The sequence below is a fragment of the Haliotis rufescens genome, unplaced genomic scaffold (genome assembly GCF_023055435.1).
Source record: "Haliotis rufescens isolate VD_foot unplaced genomic scaffold, xgHalRufe1.0.p SCAF_10, whole genome shotgun sequence".
Lineage (NCBI taxonomy): Eukaryota > Metazoa > Mollusca > Gastropoda > Lepetellida > Haliotidae > Haliotis > Haliotis rufescens.
The window spans coordinates 13,378,828-13,391,716 of NW_025963780.1; the positions used below are offsets into that span (position 1 = coordinate 13,378,828).

Consider the following 12,889-nt stretch of genomic DNA (forward strand, 5'->3'; position numbering starts at 1 on the left):
TACACAGACCGCCGTCATATAGCTGGAATATTGCTGAGTGCGGCGTTAAAAAACAAACAAACAAACTAATTATATCAAAGCTTCTCTTACACTGTGGTAAAATACTAATCATATCATAGGACACTCCTGCACTATGGTATAATACTAATTATATCATAACTGCTCCTGCACTGCAGTATAATACTAATCATATCATAGGACACTCCTGCACTGTGTTATAATACTAATCATATCATAGCTACTCCTGCACTGTGGAAATATACTGATTATATCATAGGACACTCCTGCAGTGTGGTATAATACTAATTATATCATTATAGGACACTCCTGCACTGTGGTATACTACTAATTATATCAAAGGAAACTCCTGCACTGTGGTATAATATTAAGTAAATCATAGAACACTCCTGCACTGTGGTATAATACTAATTATATCATAGCTCTTCCTGCACTATGATATAATACTAATTATACCATAGGACACTCCTGCATTGTGGTATAATACTAATTATATCATAGCTCTTCCTGTACTGTGGTATAATACTAATTATATCATAGGACGCTCCTGCACTATGGTATAATGCTAATTATATAACAGGACACTCCTGCATTGGGGTATAATACTAATTATATCATAGGACACTCCTGCGCTGTGGTATAATACTAATTATATCATAGGACACTCCTTACAGGTTACTCCTGATACACATTGCAGTTCCATAATTCGATACTCCTGCAGCTGCACGAAAATATGAATTGAGGAGCAAGACATAAACCTCTCAGTTGATTTCATTAAATGTTTGATTTTCAAATTAAAATATCTTAAGTTAGCGATATTATATCAAAATATGAACTGTAGTGACGCTTAGTCAGCATGCAAAGAATGCTTCTATGTGGATTTATTTTTACAAATATAATTTGATTCAAAACTTTTAAAAATTGAACAAAATACACAACTGCTGATGGGTATCTTAGACATCATATCTTTAAAAAATCAATAAATTTGTTTTTTTCGGCAGACATTTACAACATTCCAAGGAAGGGCTCATGTGGTAATAAATTCATTTCTTACCCCAGTATCCATTGAATCAATTGTGTCTATCTTGTCAATTTATTTATAAATAAAATTGCCCAGCCACAGATTACTATTACAAACTGTTACCACAAATCTTTCAATTTTTACTTGTTCATGAAAAAAAACAACCCCGGTATACTTTCGTTTGCCCCTCACTTTACACCTCAATTACACCATAGGATGCACATGCTTTGGAATTTACATACTGATTATATAATATGATATATTTGCAGGGTGATATATATAGTATTTATGTAACAGAATATTCATGCGAGGTGATAAACACATCAACTAAATAATATGAAACTACTGAAAGATGATTTACATATCAGTTATATAATACAATACTCCTGCACTGTGGTGTATTAGTTTCATAATGGAATGTCCCTCACAAATAATATTTGAAATGTTACATTTTGCTATACTCCTGCTTGGTGATATACACCTTAGCTATATCTTATGACACTCCTACACCGGGATAAGCATGTTAGTTATATAATATGACACTCCTACACCGGGATATGCATGTTAGTTATATAATATGACGCTCCAGCACAGGGGTATACCTGTTAGTTATATAATATGACACTCCTACACCGGGATATGCATGTTGGTTATATCTTATGACTCTCCTGCACCGGGATATGCATGTTAGTTATATAATAAGACACTCCTACACCGGGATATGCATGTTAGTTATATAATAAGACACTCCTACACCGGGATATGACTGTTAGTTATATAATATGACACTCCTACACCGGGATATGCATGTTAGTTATATAATATGACACTCCTACACCGGGACATGCATGTTAGTTATATAATAAGACACTCCTACATGGGGAGGTCATATCCCATTTGTCAGATACCTCATTTCGTAGATAGTGAAGTGGAGATGGCTTGTCATAACATATTGAATTTACCTGTTGTGGTAATGACCAGTCCTAATCAGATTCACCCTCTGTATAGTTAAGATCAAATTAACACTTACGTTTGAATTTAATGGGTAAAATAATTGATCTCCGGAATTAAACATATTTATTTTCACATACATATTAAAATGGTTTGGTAAACAATTGATACAATAGGATTATATATTGCTATATTTTCTAAAGAACCATTTGATCATGGCAGGTTTGCAGAAAAGTGACATCGCAGAGAGATACGCCCCAGGTACACTTTCAACATCACCTCCGCAGCAAGGCAAGACCATATTAGTTGATGCTACCAAACTTGGCAATATTGACACATGCTTTCATCACAAAATGAATCTATAAATATATTTGCCTTGGCATGACAATTATAACCTATGTTAAATAACGTTTATAAAAAAATATTCAGTATCGATGTTTGCACGATATTAATCTGTTGAACAAAAGGAAAGAAGATAAGAAATCAAACTATAAATGTCATTAACATATATATCTTAATTAGTTATTAATATAACTTATAATATAGGACACTCCTACACCGGGATACACACATAACTTATAATATAGGACACTCCTACACCGGGATACACACATAACTTATAATATAGGACACTACCCCGGGATACAAACATAACTTATAATTTAGGACACTCCTACACCGGGATACACCCATAACTTATAATATAGGACACTCCTACACCGGGATACACACATAACTTATAATATAGGACACTCCTACACCGGGATAAACATATTTCTTTTACTATATAAAACTCCTGTACATTGTATAATATAGGACATTCCTTCACCGGATACACAAATCACTAAAAATATATTATTGTCACAATGTTGGAGCATATTTTAACAACAACGACAATGATTTATTATGTGACAGTCGGTTATACCTGTAGTATAACTTTGTAACTTTAGTCATCTGAACCAAACTACCTCTTCATTTGCAAAATGTCTTGGTGGAAGAACGGTCAAACAACAGGACATTTTATTCGGCGTCAAATTTCGATAAAATTCCGAGGTCTTTCAACTGGGATAGGATTTTAGAGTTGATAACACTAAGTAATACTAAAATATCAACCAGTTATATTAACAGTAAATATGGCGTTGGCACCACCAGACATATGGGTAACTTAAGATTGTTCACTGATTTTTTAATCGCGATGGTGACATTACACGTGGAATTGATGTGCAAGATGGGCATATCAGGAATGGCTTGGGGTATTTCCTGAACATATATTGCACATACACTTCTGCTGTAACAGGAAATATTCATGGAATATTATAAAATGATATGATGGGAACATTGTTAATAGCCATCAATCTGTCGTGCAACCTGTGACAATCATCAATCAATGCTGAAACCTGTAATAGTCACCAATCTATACTGCAACCTGTAATAGTCATCAATCAATACTGTAACCTGTACTAGTTATCAATTTATTCTGTATCCTGTAATAGTCAACAATCTATACTGTAATCTGTTATCGTCACCAATCTATACTGTAACTTGTAATCGTCATCAATCAATACTGAAGCCTGTAATATTCATCAATCTGTACGGAAGCCTGTAATAGTCTTCAATCAATACTGTAACTTGTAATCGTCATCAATCAATACTGAAACCTGTAATAGTCATCAATCTGTACGGAAGCCTGTAATAGTCTTCAATCAATACTGTAACCTGTACTAGTTATCAATTTATTCTGTAACCGGTAATAGTCACCAATCTATACTGTAATCTGTAATCGTCACCAATCTATACTGTAACTTGTAATCGTCACCAATCTGTATTGAAGCCTGTAATAGTCTTCAATCAATACTGTAACCTGTAATAGTCATCCATCAATACTGTAACCTGTAATAGTCATCAATCTATACTGTAACCTGTAATAGTTATCAATCTATACTGAAGCCTGTAATAGTCATGAATCTGTACGGAAGCCTGTAATAGTCATCAATCAATACTAAAACCTGTAATCGTCACCAATCTATACTGTAATCTGTAATCGTCACCAATCTATACTGTAACTTGTAATCGTCATCAATCAATACTGAAACCTGTAATAGTCATGAATCTGTACGGAAGCCTGTAATAGTCATCCATCAATACTGAAACCTGTAATAGTCATGAATCTGTACGGAAGCCTGTAATAGTCATCAATCAATACTGAAACCTGTAATAGTCATGAATCTGTACGGAAGCCTGTAATAGTCATCAATCAATACTGAAACCTGTTATAGTCATGAATCTGTACGGAAGCCGGTAATAGCCACCCATCAATACTGAAACCTGTAATAGTCATCAATCTATACTGTAACTTGTAATAGTCATCAATCTATACTGAAGCCTGTAATAGTCATTAATCTATACTGAAGCCTGTAATAGTCATCAATCAATACTAAAACCTGTAATAGTCATCCATCAATACTGTAACTTGTAATAGTCATCAATAAATACTGAAACCTGTAATAGTCATCAATCTATACTGAAGACTGTAATAGTCATCCATCAATACTGTAACTTGTAATAGTCATCAATAAATACTGAAACCTGTAATAGTCATCAATCTATACTGAAGACTGTAATAGTCATCAATCAATACTGTAACCTGTGATAGTCATCAGTCTATACTGAAACCTGTAATAGTCATCATTCTATACTGAAGCCTGTAATAGTCATCAATCTATACTGAAGACTGTAATAGTCATCAATCAATACTGTAACCTGTGATAGTCATCAGTCTATACTGAAACCTGTTATGGTCATCATTCTATACTGAAGCCTGTAATAGTCATCAATCTATACTGTAACTTGTAATAGTCATCAATCTATACTGAAGCCTGTAATAGTCATTAATCAATACTGAAGACTGTAATAGTCATCAATCAATACTGTAACCTGTGATAGTCATCAGTCTATACTGAAACCTGTAATAGTCATCATTCTATACTGAAGCCTGTAATAGTCATCAATCTATACTGAAGACTGTAATAGTCATCAATCAATACTGTAACCTGTGATAGACATCAGTCTATACTGAAACCTGTTATGGTCATCATTCTATACTGAAGCCTGTAATAGTCATCAGTCTATACTGAAGACTGTAATAGTCATCCATCAATACTGTAACCTGTAATAGTCATCAGTCTATACTGTAACCTGTAATAGTCATCAGTCTATACTGTAACCTGTAATAGTCATCAGTCTATACTGAAACCTGTCATAGTCATCAATCTATACTGTAACTTGTAATATTCATCTATCAATACTGTAACCTCTAATAGTCATCAGTCTATACTGTAACCTGTAATAGTCATCCATCAATACAGAAACCTGTAATAGTCATCCATAAATACTGTAACCTGTAATAGTCATCCATCAGTACTGTAACATGTTATAGTCATCCATCAATACTGTAACCTGTAATAGTCATCAATCAATACTGTACCCTGTAATAGTCATCAGTATTTACTGAAACCTGTAATAGTCATCATTCTATACTGAAGCCTGTAATAGTCAGGCATCAATACTGTAACCTGTAATAGTCATCAATCAATACTGAAGCCTGTAATAGTCATCAATCTATACTGAAGACTGTAATAGTCATCCATCAATACTGTAACCTGTAATCGTCATCAATCAATACTGTAATCTGTTATAGTCATCAATCAATATTGTAACCTGTAATCGTCATCAATCTATACTGAAACCTGTAATAGTCATCAATCAATACTGTAACCTGTAATCGTCATCAATCTATACTGAAACCTGTAATAGTCATCAATCTATACTGTTACCTGTAATAGCCATTAATCAATACTGTTACCTGTAATAGTCATTAATCTATATTGTTACCTGTAATAGTCATCAATCTTAATGTTACCTGTAAGAGTCATCAATCTATACTGTAACCTGTAATAGTCATCAATCTATACTGTTACCTTTAATAGTCATCAATCTATACTGTTACCTGTAATAGTCACCAATATGTAGTGTAACCTGTTATAGTCGTCAGTAGATGTCCAGGTTGATTCTATCTTCACCTTTATAGAAGCCTAGATAATGGTTCAGTTCGCTGGGTATATGTGAAAACCATTGAGGGTAGTGCAAAAGAACACAACACATACAAGTGTACCCGCGAAACACACATAATCAACCAGTTCAAATATATGTAACGCCTTTAAAATGTGTTACCTCAAACACACACATTTATAGCGGCTAGGATTAGTTCCCTTTGTTGGCATTCTTTTGTGTAGGAGAAGTAAAAGCGCAGTTCAGCTGCTTGTGAATACCTCTCCAGATAATAGTTATGTAAAATGTTGGATTTTTATTAAGGTACGAGCTCTGAATTATTACTAAAAGTTGTATAATGAAGCACATGATTGAGGGGCAGCTCTACGTGTAACCAATAAAACCGTCCTTGTCGCCTAGCGCTGGTTGGGCGGATGTGATAAGATTGTTCTCAAGTAATGGGGGAGTAGACTAACATCCTACCTAACATCAAATTGTATTTTGTTACCCAGATTCATTGGAAACATAAATCTTCATTCAATACATTTTTGCGAAAACTTCATATTTCAAATGTGACAAAGCAAGGCTTTAATAGAAATAACAAATTTATTCCACTTATCCGTGACCTCAGGACTATAAGTTCCATCCCCGTAAAAGTTTACAACAAAACATAACATTGCACTGAATTGTAACAAGTCAACATCGTGTCTCCATAGCTTGAAACAGTCAGGTAGCACAAAACTGCTTTGATCCTTTACAACTTCTTTATGTTCTTGGGTCCAGTAGACAGCAGCATCACCTCGTGTTCAAACCGCAGAAGACCGCAGTCTCGATTAGTGTTCAGCATTCCGCAGACTGCAGTCTCGATTAGTGTTCAGCACACCGTAAACTGCAGTCTCGATTAGTGTTCAGCACTCGGTAGACCACAGACTCCAAAATAGAGTCCCCAGGTGATGGTCTGTGGATAAACTCGTTCAAGTCGGTAATGAATATCGGGCGTTTTGTTGCAGAGATGGTAATCAGCTGACACTAGCGTTCACTTGTAACATTATTGAACACCTCAAACTCATTTCACAATGATGCATTAGCATACATAAGGTTTGCTGACAACGAAAAGTTGACAACATTTTGGCTGGAATGAAATTGAAACCTGAGCAAATAATATAACAAAAGACTCTTTTCTTTGAAATAATAACATTCCTATTCACGTATTAGTCTTCTTGAAGTTCTGGATAGTGAAGCTGGCAGACGGATCTTTCCCTTTCTCCACTATTTGCATGTTGCAGACAGTATATCATATGTCAAGAGTCGAGTCAAGAAGTCCTGAACAATCTGCTTCCGTTTGAATTTTGTTTTTTCTTGGATCTTCTGGTGTCCAAATTTTGGCGACCATTATATTGTTTGGTCCTATGTGGGGTTTCTTGTCGTCGGTCCAGGACAAGGAGTGCCCCGCTACAGGAGGGAGGCCGTATTGTTCTTCCTCTTCGTGTATCCCTGATGGAGAAACAATGAGAATGTAGACAAGTTAATGAACTGACGGACACATCCTAGTAAAACAACCTAAAACAACTCGCGGACACATCATACCACTTAATATGCAACCTAAAACAACTCGCGGGCATATCATACAACCCAATATACCACCTAAAACAACTCGCGGACATGTCATACTGCCTAATATACCACCTAAAACAACTCGCGGTCGTGTCATACTACCTAATAAACCACATAAAACAACTCGCGGACACATCATACCACTTGATATGCAACCTAAAACAACTCGCGGACACATCATACTACCTAATATACCAACTGAAACAACTCGCGGGCACATCATACTACCCAATATACCACCTCAAACAACTCGCGGACCTGTCATATTACCTAATATACCACCTCAAACAACTCGCGGACCTGTCCTATTACCCAATATATCACCTTAAACAACTCGCGGACATGTCATACTAACTAATATACCACCTACAACAACTCTCGAACATGTCATACTACCTAATATACCACGTAAAACAACTCGTGGACACGTATTACAACCTAATAAACCATCTAAAACAACTCGCGGTCGTGTCATACTACCTAATAAACCACATAAAACAACTCGCGGACACATCATACCACTTGATATGCAACCTAAAACAACTCGCGGACACATCATACTACCTAATATACCAACTGAAACAACTCGCGGACACATCATACTACCTAATATACCATCTAAAACAACTCGCGGGCATGTCATACTACCCAATATACCACGTAAAACAACTCGAGGAGATGTATTTCTACATAATATACCAACTAAAACAACTCGCGGACACATCATACTACCCAATATACCACCTAAAACAACTCGCGGACATGTCATACTACCTAATATACCACGTAAAACAACTCGCGGACATGTCATACTACCTAATATACCACGTAAAACAACTCGCGGACATGTCATACTACCTAATATACCACGTAAAACAACTCGCGGACATGTCGCACTACTTAATATACCACCTACAACAATAGCCACCCCTGGCGGTGAGGTGTGACGACAGGAAGCCAGCAGTACGTTGAATCATGTTAACACCGGGTCCGCAATATTAAGCCAGCCCCAGAGTGTTAATGAATAATGATGACCACTTAAACAACCCACATACAAACTCGTTACAAAAGTTCAAAGTGTAGGGTGTGTATCACGTGACTTGTTGTCTACCTGCCGAGAGAGGGAGAGAGAGCCAGGGCGTTCTTTGTCCCCGCGGGAGGAACAATGTATCTTACATTCAGTCTGCCGGAGCAACATATAATTAGCACATTGGATACTTTTTATTGGCTGAAACGTGACGCTAGATTAGGGAAATGAGGTCCAGAGTAGGGTTCATGTTTCTTAGTGAGTCGACTTCAAAGTTGAGGAGCGTAGAGCAGTGGTTGTTAGTAAAAGGCCAGCGGTAAAGATGCGTGATTTTGACGCTGAAGAAAATAAAGGGGCAGTGTGAGACGTCTTTAGTTAGGAGTACTTTACAGAAGCATCGGTAACTGCCACACCACTGTCGGAAGGTTACCGGAGACAGGTTTATATTTGTATCGAAGGACCGGATACTGAGTACAGTATTTTGTCAGGATAAACAAATGTTTGCTTACAAGCTTGGTCAGTGGACTGGATATGCAGTTAGTAGAGTCAAGTGGCGTGTGTTTGGAGGAGTGTCTGTAAATACATCATATTCCGCGTAAATAACTGATTAGTTGAATCACTGGCCAGAAAGTCTCGATACAAATGTGCATTTGGCATTTTATAATAGACTTGAATTTTCAAAGATTACTCAGATTGTACACTGACTACAAATCCTAACTGTATCAACGGAGAGAATGAATTAGTATATGGACAAAGCCAGACGTCATTGTAATTCTACCTGTTACACTTTTTATATAATATTTTTCTAACCTCTATCTCACCTTAACCAGGGAAGGCATGTAATTAAAACGTTTCAAGGCACTTGAAACACGCTGGCAAATAATGTCACGAGCCATGTGCAACTGTCAGTGAACTATGTGCAATAAACGAGATATTAATTTGATTGACAAGTAGATGTTTATAGCAGCGTACAGAGTAATGTCTGCACGTCTAGGAGGGTTATCAGACGTAATCGCCCTGTCTGCTAGCAGGTATATCCAGGCAGACAGTGTCATTTGTGTGGTGCACTATCAGCTCTGTTTGTGGAGAAGTGTTAATCAAGCCTTACTAATGAATGAATGACTATGGTTTTACGCCGCTTTCAGCAATATTCCAGCAATATCACGGCGGGCGACACCAGAATGGGCTTCACACATAATACCCATATGCCACATCGAACCCGGGCATTCGGCGTGACGCGCGAACGTTTAAACCAAAAGGCTACCCCACCGCCCTGAATAAATGAATGAATGAATGAATGAGAACGTAATTTGCTTTTCTTGTTTACTTATTTGTACTTTTTATATTGTAAATTTAAGAGTGGCTGAGGATTTTGTAAAATAAATAAATAAATAAATAAATAAATAAATAAATAAATAAATAAATAAATAAATAAATAAATAAATAAATATAAACTTCAATAGTCATGATTAAGCCAATCATTGATGGATGGTAGGAAAGCATACACAATTTTCCGCACGAAGCAGGAAGGGGGAGGGGTCCCGCTATGCAGAAACTCGCCCTTTAACGCCCTGTTCCCCGTCACTGGTAAAGGGTGCTCTGAAATATAATGCCCTTCCACCCTGAATTAATAGGGGTCTAATTTGCCGTTAAAACCGTTCGTATTTATTCATATCGTCTGAGCATCGGTCGGTTCACACCCGAGACAATCTCTCTCCTCCAGATGACGGGCACGTTGAAGTACTGTATTGAATACATCTTCCCCAATAGCCAAGTCTTAATTGTAAAGAACGACTAAATGAAATCTTCAATACTTGTTATATTGGAACTATTTAATAATTCAAAGCGTGATTCTATGCGTGTAATAATTGTAGTTTTAAATAGATTGTCTTCCGTGGCTCGTTGACAAGGGTAGAAAGGCTCGTACACATGCCAAACCATTTGGTGTTTGACATCAGCAGAATAGAAACAAAATGATACATGATGCGTGTAGCTAGTATCATCATATATCACATGATACGTGTAGCTAGTATCATCATATATCACATGATACGTGTAGCTAGTATCATCATATATCACATGATACGTGTAGCTAGTATCATCATATATCACATGATGCGTGTAGCTAGTATCATCATATATCACATGATACGTGTAGCTAGTATCATCATATATCACATGATACTTGTAGCTAGTATCATCATATATCACATGATACGTGTAGCTAGTATCATCATATATCACATGATACGTGTAGCTAGTATCATCATATATCACATGATACGTGTAGCTAGTATCATCATATATCACTTGATACGTGTAGCTAGTATCATCATATATCACATGATACGTGTAGCTAGTATCATCATATATCACATGATACGTGTAGCTAGTATCATCATATATCACATGATACGTGTAGCTAGTATCATCATATATCACATGATACGTGTAGCTAGTATCATCATATATCACATGATACGTGTAGCTAGTATCATCATATATCACATGATACGAGTAGCTAGTATCATCATATATCACATGATACTTGTAGCTAGTATCATCATATATCACATGATATAGCGTGTAGCTAGTATCCCCATATATCACATGATACGTGTAGCTAGTATCATCATATATCACATTATACGTATAGCTAGCATCATAATATATCACGCGATACTTGTAGCTAGTATCATCATACATAACGAGGTGTGTGTGAGGGCGGGGTTGGGGTGGGGCGGTACTGTTGTTTTGAACAGGTTGTTGGGGAATGGACTGTATTGTATCATAAATTAGCGTATACGTACCTAATGATGCCTTTGGTATTTGTGTTAATTGTGTTGTACATATATAACCAAATAAGTTTGAAAAAGATCCGCATATGACATGATACTTATATCTAGTGCCAGAATATAACATGCCGGTGTGTCCTAACGAAATATCATATAAACGTAGGGTTGCCATCATTGTCATAAGAAGTGCAATGACAGGTGAAGCAGATAAACGGGCGTTGAAAGCTTGATGTTCGAGCCTTTAAACTGGCCATTAGTGAAAGTTGTAAGACAAATCTTTTACTATATGTATCGATGCGCCTAGGACATGCTGCATCGTGTGTTCTCTGCACCACACAGGTGCGACATTAAAACGGGAGACTACATACCTCTATGACAGTGGATGATCACTTTCTTCGGTTGCTCTCCGATATGGTTGCTGATATTTTCCTTAGTTTGAGAGTCGGTTTGCACAAGCTCTGAGAGGAAACTGATATAGCCAATTGCTAATCTGAGAGTATCTACTTTAGATAATCGTTTCTCATACGGCAAAGTAGGAATATGTTCACGCAGTCCCTCAAACGCATCATTTATAGATTGCATCCGCCTCCTTTCTCTCAGGTTTGCAGCTTGTCTTTGCTGTACTTGTTGCTGGATACATTTTCTTTTCTTTTTCCTGTGTTTGCCAATATTTTCTTGATCGGAATTGGGAGAGCTAAAATCAGACTGACTGTCATAAGGGCTCACAGATCCGGAAGCTGGGTAAACACCAAAATCAAAATTTGCCAAAATTTGATGTTGGATAAAACCGTTATGTGTGGTGGTCATCTTGAGCTAGGTTTTACATTTAACCGAAGCTAGTAAAGGATGAAGGTAATGCTAAAGTACCCTCCTCTTGGGCTGCTGCTGCTCACATCACTTTGGCTGCCATATTGTCGGAGGAATCCTTTTATGCCTTTAGCCAGTAACTTTGGCAAAAGGCTTTGCTGATTATTACTTCCTATTCTTTCTACATTTGCTGTGACTATTCGTCCAGTGAGAGGATTTTCTTTCTGTCTACTAGTTGTCAATTTCTCTCGTTTTTATCAGCTGACCGTAAATATGCAACCCGTCTGTCAATCATTCAATAAGCCAATCAGAATACAAGCCTGAGCCGGCAGCGCGGCACGTGCCTGAGACCAGCAAATTACCACAACGAGAGCTTATGGTTATAGCAGGACCGACTTCAATTGAAAATCGATAAGGAAGCGGAAATGAAAATAATAACAAAACATTATACATATAAAATTACAACCATTTGTGGTAGAAATTTTAAGTAGCATATTCCGTTTACTTACAGATATTCAGAATCCAATTATTCAGCTTTGGGTATTTCATAATTATTAATAGCGTCTTCATGAACTAATTGTTTTGACAAGTAACTAAGTCACGGTGTCC

General features: G+C 36.8%; 1 protein-coding gene across 1 annotated transcript; it reads right to left on the reverse strand.

Moving 5' to 3' along the window:
• Positions 1-6,624: 6,624 nt before the first annotated feature.
• LOC124119872 (pancreas transcription factor 1 subunit alpha-like) lies at positions 6,625-12,512 on the reverse strand. The gene is made up of 2 exons (XM_046482536.2): positions 11,842-12,512; positions 6,625-7,531 (listed from the first exon to the last, which is right to left on the reverse strand). The coding sequence occupies exons 1-2, from the start codon at positions 12,278-12,280 to the stop codon at positions 7,332-7,334; spliced, it is 639 nt and encodes a 212-aa protein (XP_046338492.1). The 5' UTR covers positions 12,281-12,512; the 3' UTR covers positions 6,625-7,331.
• Positions 12,513-12,889: the final 377 nt, after the last annotated feature.

Bases quoted from the DNA above. Each gene is read 5' to 3' on its own strand.
- LOC124119872 (XM_046482536.2), bottom strand. From the start codon at position 12,280: ATGACCACCACACATAACGGTTTTATCCAACATCAAATTTTGGCAAAT. The intron at 7,532-11,841 runs GTATGTAGTCTC...TTTCTCCATCAG, and splicing joins GATCATCCACTGTCATAGAG to GGATACACGAAGAGGAAGAA.